The sequence below is a fragment of the Coregonus lavaretus genome (genome assembly GCF_964263955.1).
Source record: "Coregonus lavaretus genome assembly, chromosome: 4".
Lineage (NCBI taxonomy): Eukaryota > Metazoa > Chordata > Actinopteri > Salmoniformes > Salmonidae > Coregonus > Coregonus lavaretus.
Window position 1 is genome coordinate 45,285,234 of NC_139991.1, and position 22,055 is coordinate 45,307,288.

The following is a 22,055-nucleotide window of genomic DNA, read 5'->3' on the forward strand; positions in this document are numbered from 1 at the left end:
GTTATTCTCTGAAAATACACAAATTATATGCACATTTTTGTCACCTTTTTGGACCCTCACCAGTTTGCACCTTATTCACATTGAATGACAACCAACGTTTACCCACCTATTTTTTAACCACTACATTATTGGTTCTGATGGAATTTGATGGAAGACATTGGCACTGCGCTAGCTAAAGCGTGAGCATAGCACATGCTGCAAATATTGTGCATCGTCAAATGTTCCCCTCTGCTTTCCCAGACAGGGATGTCAAGAAAAATCTCTGCTACCCCTACTGCTTTCCATTGTAAACATGGTTCTCCAGCCTTCCAAGTCAGATCTTATTATAACAGTCTGACCAATATGTAATTTTGTAATTTGGGTGAACTAGTGAACTATTAATATGTAAATATTTTAATTATACACAAATCTTACACAAATCTATCTGTGCCAAAATGAACAATTATTATGCTTAACCAATAGCCACCTCACTAGTTTCAAAGTAGTCAGCTACTTTCCTTTGTAGTGTAGTTTAGCTACTCTCATATCAAGGATAGCTGTTCACCCTAGTTCACCCCAAAAAAGTATGATATTATAAGAACCTAGATGTATTCTCTTTTGTATGGCCAAAGTCCTATAGCTTGTGTACATAATTGCATTAGAGCAGTAGAGTGAAATCATTGACAATATTTGTTTAGTGATTAAACTGTACTGTGTTTTTCATTTAGCATTACTTCCTAGCTATTGCAACTGTGCATTAGCATGGGATCCTTGGGACGTCCCAACTCGTTATCCCATTGAAGTTGAAATGTAAAATGGTTAAGGGTTAAGGTTAGGGTTATGTAAGGATTATGGTTAATAAGGTTAGGGTTAGGGTAAGGTTCAGTGTTGGGGAAGCTACTCTGAAAATATAGTTTACCAAGCTACCAATTACTTCACACTGGAAGAAGGTAACCTTAACAGCGTTGGGGAGTACGAGTAGTGAACTATGTAGTTCAATTAGTAATTTAACTACATTTTGCAGTAACTTGGTGGTAGTTGAACTAAATTCAAATCTTGGTAGTGTTTTCAGTAGTGAATTACTTTTTTGCTATGTAGCGGTGTAGTTAACTACTGGAACTACACACTACTTTTTTTGCAAAAATAAAATATGGGTGATGTAGGCAATAATTTCCTTTCTTTTTTGTCATCAGACCTGCCTAGTTCTCACTTGAAATATTGCTTTTGTGTAGCTTAAGGTAGGGACATCCCAAGGAGACGCCTTTCTTCTTCTTCTTCTTCTTCTGTGGATTTTATCTGGCGGTTGGCAACCAACTTTAAGGTGCATTACCGCCACCAACTGGACTGGAGTGTGGACCAGAGACAGTGAAGGTCTAAATTCTACCCAATAATCTCGTCTCCCTAAGGAAACGAAATACATAATTAAATACTACTTCCCCTGAAGATTTCTCTCACATATTTCTGGCACTGAAATAGAACATGTTCCATTGTCGCCATCTCCTCCTGACAATGATCAGACCTCCCAGTCGGATGTTTCCCCACCACTTTCAATGTACTATTTAGCCTTGTGTGTCCCAGTCTCAGCCTTGTGACTACACTTTCCTCCCTTCTCTCTCGGCCTGAGGACCTCCCTGCCCCCATCTTTTCCTGGATCTTATACAGGTGTCTTCCCTTACTCTCCCTGTTCCATAACTCTTGCCACTTATTTTTTACCACTGTATTTATTAATCTCTTGGCTTCTGCTTTACTGATTGACAATTCCATCTCAACATTAGGATGTTTAAAAGCCTGCTTGGCAATAATATCCACTTCCTCATTCCCCTCTACTCCCACATGAGCTGGTACCCAGAGGAGCATCACAAATACCCCCATCTGTACAAACACTGCAAAACCTCATAAAATACATCCTGTCTGCTTTGAGACACACATGAATTTAAGCTCATCAGTGCTGCACTGGAGTCAGAGCAGATGACTGCTTCTTTTACCCTTTTTTTATTAAACCTTTATCGTGGTCCGTTACGGCAGAATGACGTCAGGATCCCAACTTAAAGTGCTAGTGGCTAATCAAAAGATTGACACCAACTACTGCAAATGAAATTGCACCGCAATGATAGGTGACCAATAAGAATTGTGTTATCCAAATAAGGAGGGTACTCTCGAGGAGGGGTGGGAACCCTATTGGTTAGTGCTATCCGGGATTGAACCCCATTGGCGTGAACAAGCTCTTTATCCGTTGTCACTAGTTACCACAGCCACAACGTCAAAATGGTCTATATCTTAAAAATTTATGAAAAAATAAATTAACTTTTTGGTCTTATTTTAAAATTAGACATAAGGTTAGCAGTGTGGTTAAGATTACTATTAGGTTTAAAATCAGATTTTAAGAAGATAAATTGTAGAAATAGGCGGGGTTTAGCCGTGATTATGACTTTGTGGATGTGGTAACTAGGGACGGCCATCATGTCGACTGACTTCGATGTGTAAGAAAAACGTGATGCTGGTTATTGCACGGAGTTGAAAGTACGATTAAAATTGTGAGTTAGCTAATAATTGAACCGAATGGACGAAAATTAAAAACAATAGAGGTTTATACGACTATTCACAAACTGTACATTATGCCTGTTGTCGCTCAAATACCATCGGTTCCATGGTACGTTAGATAGCTAGTGCTCTTGTCTTGCGTAGTTTAGCTAACGTTAGCTAGCAAGCTAATGTCAAATACAGTTTGAGACCTGGGTTGATACTTTGTTGTCATCTCTTAGGCCTTTAAGTTAACAACCTAGTTACATAACCACCTAACGGTAGAGCAATCTGCATTTTTAGCAGTGTTTGCTTCATATTTTATAAATGATTCGTAGTTAGTTAATTTGCCATCAATACTGACAGCGTCACAATTGACATTGTTGGTAACAAGTGTTCCAAATACACCACATATCGCGCGTGATAGAAAGTTAATTAATAACCGTGCACTTGCTTTAATTAGCTGTCACTTCTAGTTGTCGAACTTATTCTTGCACAACCAGCAACATGTTTCAGTCTATACCACGGCGGCCTATAAGAATAAGTGAAATCAGTGTATGTGCTGTTAGGCTTCAAAGCAGTTATACACTGAGACAGGGAATTGGCAAGAGTAATGGCAAATCTCAAACCACGACATGGATGGGACGACGCATAGGCCTGTTGTTATCATGGCTCCAGAGATCGGGGGTGGGTACCAGTAAAAAAGTGGCGTCTGACAATAAGAAGCAAGACCTGCTATCAATTTTTGCCAACCATTGTAGCTTTGTGACAGGCCAGAGGCTTCGACGCGCTTATCAGATTGGAGAGCTTTACGCAAACCTGTACTCAGAGCGAACTAGGTGGACCCTGGTAGGAAGCATATGGCGTCGACTCCAGAGCAAGCACGCTTCCACTGCGAAGCTTGTGGCTGCACTGGCCGGTGTCTTCCTGTGGGAGGACGAGAAGGTTCGGGATGAAGAACTACACAGGTAGCGACATGCTGTTACTTACAATTCTAGAGGAGAAACATATTGTTGTGCATATAATTGTACTCTGCCACATTGTACACTGTGATTTGCCCAGGTGTAGAAAGTTAGGCCTACCTTTGCTTCAACCTTGTCCTGTAATGTGAAAGCAGGCAGAATGCTTCGCATGTTTAGTGTTTAGAACCTGTATATACAGCAACACCAATACATGTTGCTTGTTGTGGTAAGAACTCTAACCCTGCTCACTTCCAAAGGTGTGGACTAGAGCTACAAGCTTTGGAGACAGTGAGGAATCTGAGTGCATCCTCAGAGAAGGAGAAGGCTGCAGGGCAGGTGGAGACAGGCTGGGAGGTTGTCATGGAGAAGAAGAATTTCAAAGTGTGGAGGAGGCCAATTGAGGGAAGCCATATGTGTGAATACAGAGGTCAGCCTGCATTATCACACATCTTTGTTGACACCCAGAACATGCAGTAAACCTTTTCTTTGTGAATATATGGTATTTCATCAACCCATTGATGTAGATCTTCTCTTTTTGCCATGATCATCATCTACAGTACTAGTCAAAAGTTTGGACACACCTACTAATTCCAGGGTTTTTCTTTATTTTTACTATTTTCTACATTGTAGAATAATAGTGAAGACATCAAAACTATGAAATAACACAAATGGAATCATGTAGTAACAAGGTAGGGGTGGTATACAGAAGATAGCTCTATTTGGTAAAAGACCAAGTCCATATTATGGCAACAACAGCTCAAATAAGCAAAGCGAAACGACAGTCCATCATTACTTTAAGACATGAAGGTCAGTCAATACGGAACATTTCAAGAACTTCGAATGTTTCTTCAAGTGCAGTCGCAAAAACCATCAAGCGCTATGATGAAACTGGCTCTCATGAGGACCGCCACAGGAATGGAAGACCCAGAGTTACCTCTGCTGCAGAGGATAAGTTCATTAGAGTTACCAGCCTCAGAAATTGCAGCCCAAATAAATGCTTCATGGAGTTCAAGTCACAGACACATCTCAACATCAACTGTTCAGAGGGGAATCAGGCCTTCATGGTCGAATTGCTGCAAAGAAACCACTACTAAAGGACACCAATAATAAGAAGAGACCTGCTTGGGCCAAGAAACATGAGCAATGGACATTAGAGCGGTGGAAATTTGTCCTTTGGTCTGATGAGTCGAAATTTGAGATTTTTTGTTCCAACCGCCGTGTCTTTGTGAAACGTGGTGTGGGTTAACGGATTATCTCCGCATGTGTAGTTGCCACCGTAAAGCATGGAGGAGGAGGTGTTATGGTGTGGGGGTGCTTTGCTGGTGACACTGTCTGTGATTTATTTAGAATTCAAGGCACACTTAACCAGCATGGCTACCACAGCATTCTGCAGCGATACGCCATCCTATCTGGTTTGGGCTTCGTGGGACTATCATTTGTTTTTCAACAGGACAATGACCCAACACACCTCTGGGCTGTGTAAGGGCTATTTGACCAAGAAGGAGAGTGATGGAGTGCTGCATCAATGACCTGGCCTCCACAATCCCCCGACCTCAACCCAATTGGGATGGTTTGGGATGAGTCGGACCGCAGAGTGAAGGAAAAGCAGCCAACAAGTGCTCAGCATATGTGGGAACTCCTTCAAGACTGTTGGAAAAGCATTCCAGGTGAAGCTGGTTGAGGGCATGCCAAGAGTGTGCAAAGCTGTCAAGGCAAAGGGTGGCTATTTTGAAGAATCTCAAATATAAAATACATTTTGATTTAACACTTTTTGGGTTACTACATGATTCCATATGTGTTATTTCATAGTTTTGATATCTTCACTATTATTCTACAATGTAGAAAATAGTACAAATAAAGAAAAACCCTTGAATGAGTAGGTGTGTCCAAACTTTTGACTGGTACTGTATATATATTTCTTAGGGGCTAGATCAGCTTCAATATTGCAGATAGATTGTAGCTTCCATAAATATAAATGAGTAGGTGTGTCCAAACTTTTGACAGGTAGTGTATATGGATGATGTAATAAAGGCTTTACACTTTTTTTTCTTTAGACCAGCCTCTCTGGTATTATTTATAATTTATTTAGTGTTTACACTGTTCCAAATAGTCAGAAACTATATTTACAGTGAGGGGAAAAAAGTATTTGATCCCCTGCTGATTTTGTACGTTTGCCCACTGACAAAGACATTATCAGTCTATAATTTTAATGGTAGGTTTATTTGAACAGTGAGAGACAGAATAACAACAAAGAAATCCAGAAAAACGCATGTCAAAAATGTTATAAATTAATTTGCATTTTAATGAGGGAAATAAGTATTTGATCACCTCTCAATCAGAAAGATTTCTGGCTCCCAGGTGTCTTTTATACAGGTAACGAGCTGAGATTAGGAGCGCTCCTAATCCCAGTTTGTTACCTGTATAAAAGACACCTGTCCAAAGAAGCAATCAATCAATCAGATTCCAAACTCTCCACCATGGCCAAGACCAAAGAGCTCTCCAAGGATGTCAGGGACAAGATTGTAGACCTACACAAGGCTGGAATGGGCTACAAGACCATCGCCAAACAGCTTGGTGAGAAGGTGACAACAGTTGGTGTGATTATTCGCAAATGGAAGAAACACAAAATAACTGTCAATCTCCCTGTGCCTGGGGCTCCATGCAAGATCTCACCTCGTGGAGTTGCAATGATCATGAGAACGGTGAGGAATCAGCCCAGAACTACACGGGAGGATCTTGTCAATGATCTCAAGGCAGCTGGGACCATAGTCACCAAGAAAACAATTGGTAACACACTATGCCGGGAAGGACTGAAATCCAGCAGCGCCCGCAATGTCCCCCTGCTCAAGAAAGCACATATACAGGCCCGTCTGAAGTTTGCCAATGAACATCTGAATGATTCAGAGGAGAACTGGGTGAAAGTGTTGTGGTCAGATGAGACCAAAATCGAGCTCTGTGGTATCAACTCAACTCGCCGTGTTTGGAGGAGGAGGAATGCTGCCTATGACCCCAAGAACACCATCCCCACCATCAAACATGGAGGTGGAAACATTATGCTTTGGGGGTGTTTTTCTGCTAAGGGAACAGGACAACTTCACCGCATCAAAGGGACGATGGACGGGGCCATGTACCGTCAAATGGGTCGTGGATGGGTATTTCAGCATGACAATGACCCAAAACACACGGACAAGGCAACAAAGGAGTGGCTCAAGAAGAAGCACATTAAGGTCCTTTAGTGGCCTAGCCAGTCTCCAGACCTTAATCCCATAGAAAATCTGTGGAGGGAGCTGAAGGTTCGAGTTGCCAAACGTCAGCCTCGAAACCTTAATGACTTGGAGAAGATCTGCAAAGAGGAGTGGAACAAAATCCCTCCTGAGATGTGTGCAAACCCGGTGGCCAACTACAAGAAACGTCTGACCTCTGTGATTGCCAACAAGGGTTTTGCCACCAAGTACAAAGTCATGTTTTGCAGAGGGGTCATACTTATTTCCCTCATTAAAATGCAAATCACTTCATAACATTTTTGACATGCGTGTTTCTGGATTTTGTTGTTGTTATTCTGTCTCTCACTGTTCAAATAAACCTACCATTAAAATTATAGACTGATCATGTCTTTGTCAGTGGGCAAACGTACAAAATCTGCAGGGGATCAAATACTTTTTTCCCTCACTGTATAATAATAACCCTCCTTTTTCCTTGATGATCATCATTATAATAATAAGTAATGTCACTATCATTAGTAGGTTGTGTATAGCAGCCTTGTATAACCACCATTGAGGTGTAGGCCTAAGAGCACATCCTGTTTTTTCTTTATACCGTAACTTACTTAGGCTTGTATTTCAATAATTCGATAGGCTACTGTATCTATCAATCAATCAATACTTTTTTCGTTCATGTCATCGCACAGCATACGAGTCATTCATGATTTGAATTGCAGTCAAGTATTTTCATTTTTTAAATAAAATAACAAAGTGACCATTGAATAATTAGCGTAAACAATAAATGGTCCCAAACTGTTCCATTTCGGAAATTGCATTCACGAATGAATGCAACTGTTTTTAGTCTTTGCTGTAATAAAGGATTTGCAAACAAACGTTACAACAGACTCTCTGGTACGCTTATTTAGTGTTGTTTACATTGTTCCAAACAGTCAGAAGTTATATTGTAATCTAACAGCACCTGTTTGGCAACCAGCGCTTGCTCCTTACCTACTTTTCCTTGATCTCCAGTATTTTCCACAAATAGTCAAATTTATTCCACACATCTGATTTCCCCTTTTACCTCCTGAGCAACCAGGAAACATTCCCCCATTTCGAGTTTATTTGTCACGTCATCTGCATCCATTTTGCTGTTAGTGTTCAGAATTTGCTATAACCAATTTATTAATGTGATTATGATATGCTATAGGTCAGACCCTATTGGTCACGTGCATGCGATGCATACATGTGTCACGTAAAGCGCATGGGTTGAGGGAATAGGGAATGTTTTTCCTAAACAAATTAGGGATTTCAGTAACAACTTTTCAGTCAGAAATGGCTGTAATTATGTTGCAGCTTCAGCAACACGGACTGTGCGATACACACTGTTGATGTTCTGTGATGGTCGCTGCACCATGGAGGAGAGAGACAACGGGTGCTAGTCACAGTCACTCGCTGTCCTCTTTTTTAACACAACGCAGCAAGTCTGAGCCCGGCCCAGCACAATCAAATCAATTGTGGTCGGACTCCCTCTAGTCATTTGTGTGTCTTCATTATTTCATCAAACAGTTCGCTTAAAGCATCAGACAAGCTCAGTGCATATACAGTGCATTCGGAAAGTATTCAGCCCCCTTGACTTTTTCCAAATTTTGTTACGTTACAGCCTTATTCTAAAATTGATTAAATCTTATTTTTTTTAGCAATTTACACACAATATTCCATAATGACAAAGCAAAAACATGTTTTTAGAAATTTTTGCAAATGTATTAAAAATAAAAAACTGAAATACCTTAATTACATACAGTGAGGGAAAAAAGTATTTGGTCCTCTGCTGAATTTGTACGTTTGCCCACTGACAAAGAAATGATCAGTCTATAATTTTAATGGTAGGTTTATTTGAACAGTGAGAGACAGAATAACAACAACAAAATCCAGAAAAACGCATGTCAAAAATGTTATAAATTGATTTGCATTTTAATGAGGGAAATAAGTATTTGACCCCCTCTCAATCAGAAAGATTTCTGGCTCCCAGGTGTCTTTTATACAGGTAACGAGCTGAGATTAGGAGCACACTCTTAAAGGGAGTGCTCCTAATCTCAGCTTGTTACCTGTATAAAAGACACCTGTCCACAGAAGCAATCAATCAATCAGATTCCAAACTCTCCACCATGGCCAAGACCAAAGAGCTCTCCAAGGATGTCAGGGACAAGATTGTAGATCTACACAAGGCTGGAATGGGCTACAAGACCATCGCCAAGCAGCTTGGTGAGAAGGTGACAACAGTTGGTGCGATTATTCGTAAATGGAAGAAATACAAAAGAACTGTCAATCTCCCTCGGCCTGGGGCTCCATGCAAGATATCACCTCGTGGAGTTGCAATGATCATGAGAACGGTGAGGAATCAGCCCAGAACTACACGGGAGGATCTTGTCAATGATCTCAAGGCAGCTGGGACCATAGTCACCAAGAAAACAATTGGTAACACACTACGCCGTGAAGGACTGAAATCCTGCAGTGCCCGCAAGGTCCCCCTGCTCAAGAAAGCACATATACAGGGCCGTCTGAAGTTTGCCAATGAACATCTGAATGATTCAGAGGAGAACTGTGTGAAAGTGTTGTGGTCAGATGAGACCAAAATGGAGCTCTTTGGCATCAACTCAACTCGCTGTGTTTGGAGGAGGAGGAATGCTGCCTATGACCCCAAGAACACCATCCCCACTGTCAAACATGGAGGTGGAAACATTATGCTTTGGGGGTGTTTTTCTGCTAAGGGGACAGGACAACTTTACCGCATCAAAGGGACGATGGACGGGCCATGTACCGTCAAATCTTGGGTGAGAACCTCCTTCCCTCAGCCAGGGCATTGAAAATGGGTTGTGGATGGGTATTCCAGCATGACAATGACCCAAAACACACGGCCAAGTCAACAAAGGAGTGGCTCAAGAAGAAGCACATTAAGGTCCTGGAGTGGCCTAGCCAGTCTCCAGACCTTAATCCCATAGAACATCTATGGAGGGAGCTGAAGGTTCGAGTTGCCAAACGTCAGCCTCGAAACCTTAATGACTTCGAGAAGATCTGCAAAGAGGAGTAGGACAAAATCTCTCCTGAGATGTGTGCAAACCTGGTGGCCAACTACAAGAAACATCTGACCTCTGTGATTGCCAACAAGGGTTTTGCCACCAAGTACTAAGTCATGTTTTGCAGAGGGGTCAAATAATTATTTCCCTCATTAAAATGCAAATCAATTTATAAAAATTTGGACATGCATTTCTCAGGATTTTTTTCGTTGTTATTCTGTCTCTCACTGTTCAAATAAACCTACCATTAAAATTATAGATGGATCATTTCTTTGTCAGTGGGCAAACGTACAAAATCAGCAGGGGATCAAATACTTTTTTCCCTCACTGTATGTACTGTATTCTATACTATTCTACAGTATCTTAGTCACTTTAATAATGTTTACATATCTTGCATTACTCATGTCATATGTATATGCTGTATTCTATACTATTCTACTGTATCTTAGTCCATGCCGCTCTGACATCGCTCGTCCATATGTATATATTCTTAATTCATTCCTTACTTAGATTTGTGTGTATTGGGTATATGTTGTGAAATTGTTAGATATTACTGCACTGTCGGAGCTAGAAGCACAAGCAGTTCGCTACACCAGCAATAACATCTGCTAAACACGTGTATGGGACCAACAAGATTTGATGTGTCTATATATGGAAAAATACACGTTTAAAAATGTTGACCAATCGATTGGTCGAAAGAACAGATGTCTTTTGGTCGACCAATATTTTTTTTTAGTCGGGGACAGCCCTAGTGTCATCATTAAGACCCCTTTCCCTCTTATCTTTTCACAGTTTTGGGTTCTTATAACGATGTCACCCCCAGACAGTTCTTCAATGTTCAGGTACTAAGCTAGTTTCCTTTATGCTAACTGTCTAAATTGCTAAATTAGGTTTAAATGCAAAAAAAAACACATTTGTGTGCAAGACGAAGCTTTTTAGTGATTTTAATGAACCCGTTGAGAAATTATTCTGTAGAAAAATGTGTGGTGTCACTGTACAAGTGACTTGTGTGTAGATTCAGCACCAGATTCCTTGTATATTCATACGCTCCTCTTGCGTTTGAGTGTCTATGCCCATATTTAGCTCTTGTTGTTTTGTACATGTCTGTTTACCCAACTGCGCTTGGTGGAGTGTAAGGTTTTTGTGCAAGTATGTAGCTCTATGTGTTGTATGTGTGTGCTATATTACACCTCTGCTCCTCTCTTGTCTCATGCTCTAACCTTTGCCCCAGTTGGACACAGAGTACAGGAAGAAGTGGGATGCTCTGGTTCTCAAGCTGGAGGTAGTGGACAGGGACGTCAACACCGGCTCAGAGGTTGTGCACTGGGCCACACATTTCCCTGTAAGTTTCCCCTGCCAACTCACACACTAGAAATGCGGAACTCGTGCTTATCATCAAAGTCATGCACTTGTAATATGCCTTCTCTCTGATGTTACAAAGTAACATCTGTAGACTGTTGTGAGTGCTGCATGTTCTTGCCTTGCTCATGATGTTCTCAATTTGAGTATTACAGATACTTGCAAGCATACAGTGTTGCAGGAGTTCCCAAACTATTTTGTCCCACGACCCCATTTTGATATCTAAAAAGTCTGCTGACCCCACCAAAGTGAAAAAAATGATGTAATTAACATCCAATGTTTACTTTTTATTTGAGGCTATGGCTGTCAATTGAAAAACATTCAAACAGTATTTCTGATTGTCTTCTCTACTCACAATCATATACTTTTAATGTGGTGCAGTCAATTGCAAATTAGTCTGACGTAATGTCTCTTATCTCACCACCACTGATGAGATGGGTGTGCTTGATGCATGTCGCGTCGGAGCTTCTCAAAGTCAGGGGGCGTAGTTGACAGTGCACACCTAATTTCTGCTGTCACATCCAAGCTGGATCAATATATCTGGTTTTAATGCAGACGAGAGCACTGAATCCAGCTTCACACAGATATGAGCTAGTGAAGGGTAGACAACTGAGAACTCTGAAAAATACGAGGTGAAATCATGACGTCAGTGATCTTTAGGTCAGAAAGTCTGAGCTCTAGAAAGAGGCCCGAGTTCCTGAGTTGGAATTCTGAGTTGATGACCGTTCAAATATATATTTTCCAGTTGGAGCACGTTTCTTTCAGAGTTCCCAGTTGTCTTGAACGCACTGAAATCGTAAGTCAGAGATTTCCGAGTTCCCAGTTGTTTGGAACGCGGCATTAATGCTCAGATGGAGACGGCAGGGTATTCCCTTTGAGTCGGGAACCAAAACTCCTCCGTAGTGATACGTGAATGTGTTGTCTGCAGCATTTGGTCACATGACAGCTCAATCAGCTGTTTGATTTGACTTACCGGCATTTCAGCTGAGCCAGGATCACAGTCAAACGGATTGGGAAGTAGGTCCGTCCCAATGTGCTCTTCCAAGGCAAAGAGTGGCTATTTTGAAGAACCTCAAATATAAAATCTATTTTCATTTAACTTTTTTGGTTACTACATAATTCCATATGTGTTATTTCATAGTTTTGATGTCTTCACTATTATTCTACAATGTAAAAATAAAGAAAAATCTTTGAATGAGTAGGTGTTCTAAAACTTTTGACCGTGTGTGTGTGTGTGAGGGGGGGGGGGGAAAGTATTTGATCCCCTACTGATTTTGTATGTTTGCCCACTGACAAAGAAATGATCAGTCTATCATTTTAATGGTAGGTTTATTTGAACAGTGAGAGACAGAATAACAACAAAATAATCTAGAAAAACGCATGTCAAAAATGTTATAAATTGATTTGCATTTTAATGAGGGAAATAAGTATTTGACCCCCTCTCAATCAGAAAGATTTCTGGCTCCCAGGTGTCTTTTTATACAGGTAACGAGCTGAGATTAGGAGCACACTCTTAAAGGGAGTGCTCCTAATCTCAGTTTGTTACCTGTATAAAAGACACCTGTCCACAGAAGCAATCAATCAATCAGATTCCAAACTCTCCACCATGGCCAAGACCAAAGAGCTCTCCAAGGATGTCAGGGACAAGATTGTAGACCTACACAAGGCTGGAATGGGCTACAAGACCATCGCCAAGCAGCTTGGTGAGAAGGTGACAACAGTTGGTGCGATTATTCGTAAATGGAAGAAATACAAACGAACTGTCAATCTCCCTCGGCCTGGGGCTCCATGCAAGATCTCACCTCGGAGTTGCAATGATCATGAGAACGGTGAGGAATCAGCCCAGAACTACACGGGAGGATCTTGTCAATGATCTCAAGGCAGCTGGGACCATAGTCACCAAGAAAACAATTGGTAACACACTACGCCGTGAAGGACTGAAATCCTGCAGCGCCCGCAAGGTCCCCCTGCTCAAGAAAGCACATATACATGCCCATCTGAAGTTTGCCAATGAACATCTCAATGATTCCGAGGAGAACTGGGTGAAAGTGTTGTGGTCAGATGAGACAAATGGAGCTCTTTGGCATCAACTCAACTCGCCGTGTTTGGAGGAGGAGGAATGCTGCCTATGACCCCAAGAACACCATCCCCACCGTCAAACATGGAGGTGGAAACATTATGCTTTGGGGGTGTTTTTCTGCTAAGGGGACAGGACAACTTCACCGCATCAAAGGGACGATGGACGGGCCATGTACCGTCAAATCTTGGGTGAGAACCTCCTTCCCTCAGCCAGGGCATTGAAAATGGGTCGTGGATGGGTATTCCAGCATGACAATGACCCAAAACACACGGCCAAGGCAACAAAGGAGTGGCTAAAGAAGAAGCACATTAAGGTCCTGGAGTGGCCTAGCCAGTTTCCAGACCTTAATCCCATAGAAAATCTGTGGAGGGAGCTGAAGGTTCGAGTTGCCAAACGTCAGCCTCGAAACCCTAATGACTTGGAAAAGATCTGCAAAGAGGAGTGGAACAAAATCCCTCCTGAGATGTGTGCAAACCTGGTGGCCAACTACAAGAAACGTCTGACCTCTGTGATTGCCAACAAGGGTTTTGCCACCAAGTACTAAGTCATGTTTTGCAGAGGGGTCAAATACTTATTTCCCTCATTTAAAATGCAAATCAATTTCAAAAAATTTTGACATGTGTTTTTCTGGATTTTGTTGTTGTTATTCTGTCTCTCACTGTTCAAATAAACCTACCATTAAAATTATAGACTGATCATTTCTTTGTCAGTGGGCAAACGTACAAAATCAGCAGGGGATAATACTTTTTTCCATCACTGTGTGTGTGTGTGTGTGTGTGTGTATATATATATATATATATATACTGCTCAAAAAAATAAAGGGAACACTTAAACAACACAATGTAACTCCAAGTCAATCACACTTCTGTGAAATCAAACTGTCCACTTAGGAAGCAACACTGATTGACAATACATTTCACATGCTGTTGTGCAAATGGAATAGACAACAGGTGGAAATTATAGACAATTAGCAAGACACCCCCAATAAAGGACTGGTTTTGCAGGTGGTGACCACAGACCACTTCTCAGTTCCTATGCTTCCTGGCTGATGTTTTGGTCACTTTTGAATGCTGGCTGTGCTTTCACTCTAGTGGTAGCATGAGACTGAGTCTACAACCCACACAAGTGGCTCAGGTAGTGCAGCTCATCCAGGATGGCACATCAATGCGAGCTGTGGCAAGAAGGTTTGCTGTGTCTTTCAGCGTAGTGTCCAGAGCATGGAGGCGCTACCAGGAGACAGGCCAGTACATCAGGAGACGTGGAGGAGGCCGTAGGAGGGCAACAACCCAGCAGCAGGACTGCTACCTCCGCCTTTGTGCAAGGAGGAGCAGGAGGAGCACTGCCAGAGCCCTGCAAAATGACCTCCAGCAGGCCACAAATGTGCATGTGTCTGCTCAAACGGTCAGAAACAGACTCCATGAGGGTGGTATGAGGGCCCGACGTCCACAGGTGGGGGTTGTGCTTACAGCCCAACACCGTGCAGGACGTTTGGCATTTGCCAGAGAACACCAAGATTGGCAAATTCGCCACTGGCGCACTGTGCTCTTCACAGATGAAAGCAGGTTCACACTGAGCGCGTGACAGAGTCTGGAGACGCCGTGGAGAACGTTCTGCTGCCTGCAACATCCTCCAGCATGACCGGTTTGGCGGTGGGTCAGTCATGGTGTGGGGTAGCATTTCTTTGGGGGGCCGCACAGCCCTCCATGTGCTCGCCAGAGGTAGCCTGACTGCCATTAGGTACCGAGATGAGATCCTCAGACCCCTTGTGAGACCATATGCTGGTGCGGTTGGCCCTGGGTTCCTCCTAATGTAAGACAATGCTAGACCTCATGTGGCTGGAGTGTGTCAGCAGTTCCTGCAAGAGGAAGGCATTGATGCTATGGACCGCCCGTTCCCCAGACCTGAATCCAATTGAGCACATCTGGGACATCATGTCTCGCTCCATCCACCAACGCCACGTTGCACCACAGTCTGTCCAGGAGTTGGCGGAGGCTTTAGTCCAGGTCTGGGAGGAGATCCCTCCGGAGACCATCCGCCACCTCATCAGGAGCATGCCCAGGCGTTGTTGGGAGGTCATACAGGCACGTGGAGGCCACACACACTACTGAGCATCATTTTGACTTGTTTTAAGGACATTACATCAAAGTTGGATCAGCCTGTAGTGTGGTTTTCCACTTTAATTTTGAGGGTGACTCCAAATCCAGACCTCCATGGGTTGATAAATTTGATTTCCATTGATAATTTTTGTGATTTTGTTGTCAGCACATTCAACTATGTAAAGAAAAAAGTATTTAATAAGATTATTTCATTCATTCAGATCTAGGATGTGTTATTTTAGTGTTCCCTTTATTTTTTTGAGCAGTGTATGTGTGTATATGTATATACAGTGGGGAGAACAAGTATTTGATACACTGCCAATTTTGCAGGTTTTCCTACTTACAAAGCATGTAGAGGTCTGTAATTGTTATCATAGGTACACTTCAACTGTGAGAGACGGAATCTAAAACAAAAATCTAGAAAATCACATTGTATGATTTTTAAGTAATTAAGTTGCATTTTATTGCATGACATAAGTATTTGATCACCTACCAACCAGTAAGAATTCCGGCTCTCACAGACCTGTTAGTTTTTCTTTAAGAAGCCCTCCTGTTCTCCACTCATTACCTGTATTAACTGCACCTGTTTGAACTCGTTACCTGTATAAAAGACACCTGTCCACACACTCAATCAAACAGACTCCAACCTCTCCACAATGGCCAAGACCAGAGAGCTGTGTAAGGACATCAGGAATAAAATGGTAGACCTGCACAAGGCTGGGATGGGCTACAGGACAATAGGCAAGCAGCTTGGTGAGAAGGCAACAACTGTTCGCGCAATTATTAGAAAATGGATGAAGTTCAAGATGACGGTCAATCACCCTTGGTCTCGGGCTCCATGCAAGATCTCACCTCGTGGGGCATCAATGATCATGAGGAAGGTGAGGGATCAGCCCAGAACTACACGGCAGGACCTGGTCAATGACCTGAAGAGAGCTGGGACAACAGTCTCAAAGAAAACCATTAGTAACACACTACGCCGTCATGGATTAAAATCCTGCAGCGCACGCAAGGTCCCCCTGCTCAAGCCAGCGCATGTCCAGGCCCGTCTGAAGTTTGCCAATGACCATCTGGATGATCCAGAGGAGGAATGGGAGAAGGTCATGTGGTCTGATGAGACAAAAATAGAGCTTTTTGGTCTAAACTCCACTCGCCGTGTTTGGAGGAAGAAGAAGGATGAGTACAACCCCAAGAACACCATCCCAACCGTGAAGCATGGAGGTGGAAACATCATTCTTTGGGGGACAGGACGACTGCACCGTATTGAGGGGAGGATGGATGGGGCCATGTATTGCGAGATCTTGGCCAACAACCTCCTTCCCTCAGTAAGAGCATTGAAGATGGGTCGTGGCTGGGTCTTCCAGCATGACAACGACCCGAAATACGCAGCCAGGGTAACTAAGGAGTGGCTCCGTAAGAAGCATCTCAAGGTCCTGGAGTGGCCTAGCCAGTCTCCAGACCTGAACCCAATAGAAAATCTTTGGAGGGAGCTGAAAGTCCGTATTGCCCAGCGACAGCCCCGAAACCTGAAGGATCTGGAGAAGGTCTGTATGGAGGAGTGGGCGAAAATCCCTGCTGCAGTGTGTGCAAACCTGGTCAAGACCTACAGGAAACGTATGATCTCTGTAATTGCAAACAAAGGTTTCTGTACCAAATATTAAGTTATGCTTTTCTGATGTATCAAATACTTATGTCATGCAATAAAATGCAAATTATTTACTTAAAAATCATACAATATGATTTTCTGGATTTTTGTTTTAGACTCCGTCTCTCACAGTTTAAGTGTACATATGATAAAAATTACAGACCTCTACATGCTTTGTAAGTAGGAAAACCTGCAAAATCGGCAGTGTATCAAATACTTGTTCTCCCCACTGTATATATATATATATACACACACACACACTACCTGGAAATTCTCCCGTGAACCCATTTTCATATCAGGTGACCCCACATGGGTCGTGACCCCTAGTTTGGGAACTGCTGCAGTATTGTATTTTATGAAGCGAAAGCGATGTTTCCCTGAAAAAGGGCTGTGTCGTAGGTCACAGATGGCAACAAGAGGTCATATCCTACATTTCTATTGTGTTTTTGATTTGTTGGATTATCTTCCCACAGTATCCCATGTACTCGAGGGATTATGTTTATGTTCGTCGCTACAATGTTGATATGGAGAATAATCTGATGGTCCTGATCTCCAGGTGAGGGTTGACTTCACGTAAAATAGTTCTATTGAAATACATATGTGCATTACATGAGGTCTTCTTTTCCTATCCTTTTAATTTGTATTCTCCCTCTTCTCCCTTCTATCCCTTTTTTTTTGTGCCATTTAGAGCGGTTCAGCATCCTGGAGTCCCAGAAACTCAGGACTACGTCAGAGTCCACTCATACCAGTCCAAGATGGTCATTCGCCCTCACAAGTCCTTTGATGAGGTGAATAGAGAGGGTATCATAAGACAACATAGATTATCATACGTCACCATAGGGTAAGATTTTGTTCTATGCTTGTTAGATTACACTGTCTGACCTTGTCATGTCGTCCTGTCCTACAGAATGGCTTTGACTACCTTCTGACCTACAGCGACGACCCTCAGACCGCCTTTCCCCGCTACTGTGTGAGCTGGATGGTGTCCAGTGGTGAGCTCTCATTCTCCTGGTTTCTCTTCACTGAGCTTAATGATTATTCCCAAGTGTAAACTGGATGTAGTAATTGTTAGAATATCTAACAAAAGATTTGGGATATTTACAGGAACAGCCCTCCTTATTCAAATGGACTGCCATCTGTTCATAGTAAATGTACGTACTGTCCATACATGGTGTCAGATATTTCCCTGAAGCGACACAGCAGGAGTGCTTCACTGAAGGGCAGTACGGCACAAAAGGAACCATCAATTCCCGGTGATCTTTCCATCAAATGCAGCCACTAACTATGCAAAACTATTATATTGACCAGGGATAGTTTTTTTTTAAGCCTGCGGTAGCTGGGCTACAGTTATTGGCTGATTCTTCAACATGAACCACAACTTGATCTGCTGATATTGTAGTTCACTGCTTTGCTTCTTGGTCTGATTTACTTTTATCTGGATGGAGAGTCACCTTAGGTTAGGGTATTCAATCAAATTAAAATAAAAAAAGTAGGTCATTGAGGTCTGCAGTTTCCGCTGCCATCATATGAGTGTGGTTTGTACTCCCCAGTGGCGCAGTGGTCTAAGGCACTGCATCGCAGTGCTAGCTGTGCCACTAGAGATCCTGGTTCGAATCCAGGCTCTGTCGTAGCTGGCCGCGATGGGGCGGCGCACAATTGGCCCAGCGTCGTCCAGGGTAGGGGAGGGAATGGCCGGCAGGGATGTAGCTCAGTTGGTAGTGCATGGCGTTTGCAACGCCAGGGTTGTGGGTTCGATTCCCACGGGGGCCAGTATGATTTTGTAAATTTTTATAATGTATGCACTCACTAACTGTAAGTCGCTCTGGATAAGAGCGTCTGCTAAATGACTAAAAATGTAAATGTAAATGTTTGCCCCGTGGTTGTATGTTATCCTGGTCATCAGCTTTTGCCCTCCTCACTCATAGGTATGCCTGACTTTCTGGAGAAACTGCATACTGCAGCCCTGAGGGCTAAGAACCTGGAGGTAGGGATCTATGATTATGCCAGCGTCGTAAAGTCCAACGACACCAAGCACCAGCTCAGCCAGGACCGGCTTGGGGACAACACGCGCCCTGGGCACATCTACGCCTAAGGGACACTTTTTAGCAGGGGTGGGGAGAGTAACCTGCACCTGCTCGCATACAACAACCCTCAAAACACAAGCTTTTGGACACAATGGGTGACAGGATATCAAATGAAGCTTGAATATACATACGTTGAAGATATGCAGTACTCGTGCTATACTGTTGCTATTTGAGTGGTTATAATGGTGACCACGGTCATTTGGCTGACCAATAACCTTCATCCAAAATTCCATGACCGTCACAGCCCTATTGATAACATAATAGTCATGAGAAGCTTAAACGGTACCGACGAGCGTTTGAGCCCTATGGAGAAAATAATCCCCTTTTTCTGCCAGGAGAATTTCCATTGGAGCTTTCTGCCTTGAAACAATGGTGCTAGACAGCTAACATCCTGAGGGGAGAGGTGTCCATTATGCCTCCTTTTGCTAACTTGCTGCTGCACCAACTAGCGAGACTGCACCAAAAATACTACCCCTATAGAGATGATGTTGCCAAAGCATTGTTTCTCGCTCCATCCACCATGTCTACTAGTTTCTTCCAGCCACCTTGTTTGTGTTCCTTATTTGGCCACATCCACACTGAAATAGCTCGCTGTAAAAGCTTAGCTACATAAATACATACATACATAGTTATTTTATATAACAGAGAAAGAAGAACATCTATAAATAAACACGCTGTGATATCAGGAACTTAAGGAACATGCTTTGTAGCTGAATGCCCTGGCATATTGACTTCCACAGATGAGTGGATTTAAGGGCTCTTGTGGTCTCTTTTTCACGTTATGGGATTAGTGATGTTTTTCTCTGCAGAACTGAGGTTTCTCACTTCTTTGTCCGTTACGTCTTGTCTGTGTGAGTGTTTTAAACTGCCAGGTCACGTCACTTCTAACAGCCTTCTGAAGATTACCAGTGTCTTCCTGTCCACAAGGTGCCTTATGGCAACCGCAAAATCCTCTATGGGGCAAATGCTCTTGATGTTTTTTGTTTAATTTGCATTGCAGTTCCCCTCCACTCGACAATGTTATATATGCCCTGATCCAAAAATTATATAAAAAATAAGCATGTGTGTTCTTGTGCCACCTGACTATCTGCATTTCAATGGAATGGATATTTACATTATCCAGAGTGACTTAAATGACTTGCTCAAGGGCACATGGACAGATGTTTTTCACCTAGTCTGCTCGGGGATTTGAACCAGCGACCTTTCGGTTACTGGTCCAACACTCTTAACCGCTAGGCTACCTGCTGCCCCATGACGATGACAGAATAACTACATCATCCTGAGAACAAAGTTCAAAGTAAAGGAACAGACATTATTAAAACAGTGCTTGATAGTTTGCACCACAGGAAGATGTTTGTGTTACTGTACCTTCACAGTGAAAGTAGCCTAACTGTAGTAGTACAACACATTTTCTATTACTGATGAGCTTTGGAAGGCAAGTGTTTAGTAACATCATGTGCCCTTTGCATCCTTGTGTGTGTATGTCTAATATATTTAAAGTGTTCTTCAGTCTTTGATATATTAGCAATTTTTCTGACTCAGTAAGTTCCTTCTGATGGACAAAAGGGCATGAATGTGGGCTCTGTGCGATTAGATAAACACAACATGTGAATTCTCTATTTACAGCCTGACAATCTGGTACAATTGAATTAACACCCGTTTCTGTATTATATTTATTTTTTGTGTCTGTGTTACTGATATTGGTTAAATCAGGTATTTTTTTCCATTGAAAGTTTCATGAATTTATGGTTCCAGTATACAGTACATGCGTGACTGCAGTTTGTTGGTAGTTCACCAATACTGAGTTAGAAATGTACAAGTTCATTAAAAACTGTGGTGGAAAAAGTACCCAATTGTCATGCTTGAGTAAAAGTAAAAATACCTTTTTAATAGAAAATGACTCAAGTGAAAGTCACCCAGTAAAATACTACTTGACTAAAAGTCTAAAAGTATTTGGTTTTTAAATATACTTAAGTATCAGAAGTACATTTAATTGCTAAAATATACTTAAGTATCAAAAGGAAAATCCGCCAGATCAGACGGAGTAGGATGACCAGGGATGTTCTCTTGAAATTGACCATTTTCCTGTTTTGCTAAGCATTCAAAATGTAATGAGTACTTTTGGGTGTCAGGGAAAATGTATGGGGTAAAAAGTACATAATTTTCTTTAGGAATGTAGTGAAGTAAAAGTAAAACTAGTCAAATATAAATAGTAAAGTACAGATACCCCAAAAAACGACTTAAGTAAAAATATTTTAAAGTACTACTTAAGTACTTTACACCACTGATTCAAAATATGGCATTTAAATGTATTGAACTATGGTAAGGGTAATTTTGTTTAATTCCTTGGGTCCCACAATGGCTTGAAGTCAATGGGTATCTACTAACATGCTATAAGATAACCATAGACTTCCAGTCATTGTGCTAGTTAGCATTAGCATTTGCTAGCAAACTCTAACTTCCTTCATACTGGACACAGAGACATAAAAATGATATCCACAAGTTCATCTGACTCTGGGGAAGTAGATACAGGGCCTTATTGCCAAAATCCCGAACCATCCCTTTAAAGTAACTTACTCCCATGAAGTCTGAAGATCGTTTGCCTACTCTTATCTTTGTGATAAACACACTTGTTTTCTGTCTGGGGGGGAAAAAATACTGTTCTGTCAGCAGTATTTAACTGTGTTTGATATGTTGTATGTGTAAGAGGAAATTAATTGCCTCTAATTGAGCTTTTGTTTTGAGATGGTCAGTTGTAGAGCTACTGTACGAGATGTATGCTGAGCAAAAGAAACTGTGGTTTCTATATTGAAATACTACTGTATGAGAATTGTTACTTTTTCTTTCTGGACACCTATATATCACCTCACCTTGGATATGATTTCCAGAAGTTGATTCCTTTTGAAATTGTGTAAAAGGAATTGATTGAAAAGAAAAGGAAAATCTAGTTAGTTGTCATTGTATGATTCCATGTTGAAATGGAGCAACTAATCAGATTCAATAAATCCATTTGAAATACATTATATTTTGCCTTTATCTTTGGTTACACTATAACT

General features: G+C 42.0%; 1 protein-coding gene across 1 annotated transcript; it reads left to right on the plus strand.

The window, feature by feature from the left end:
* The first annotated feature begins 2,429 nt into the window (after positions 1–2,429).
* Positions 2,430–20,839, plus strand: LOC311128160 (stAR-related lipid transfer protein 7, mitochondrial-like). Its single transcript, XM_084160146.1, has 8 exons — positions 2,430–3,467; positions 3,719–3,888; positions 10,528–10,577; positions 10,967–11,077; positions 17,389–17,471; positions 17,604–17,703; positions 17,823–17,907; positions 18,841–20,839. Exons 1-8 carry the CDS (start codon positions 3,007–3,009, stop codon positions 19,005–19,007), a joined length of 1,227 nt encoding a protein of 408 aa, XP_084016272.1. The 5' UTR covers positions 2,430–3,006; the 3' UTR covers positions 19,008–20,839.
* The last annotated feature ends 1,216 nt before the right edge of the window (positions 20,840–22,055 follow it).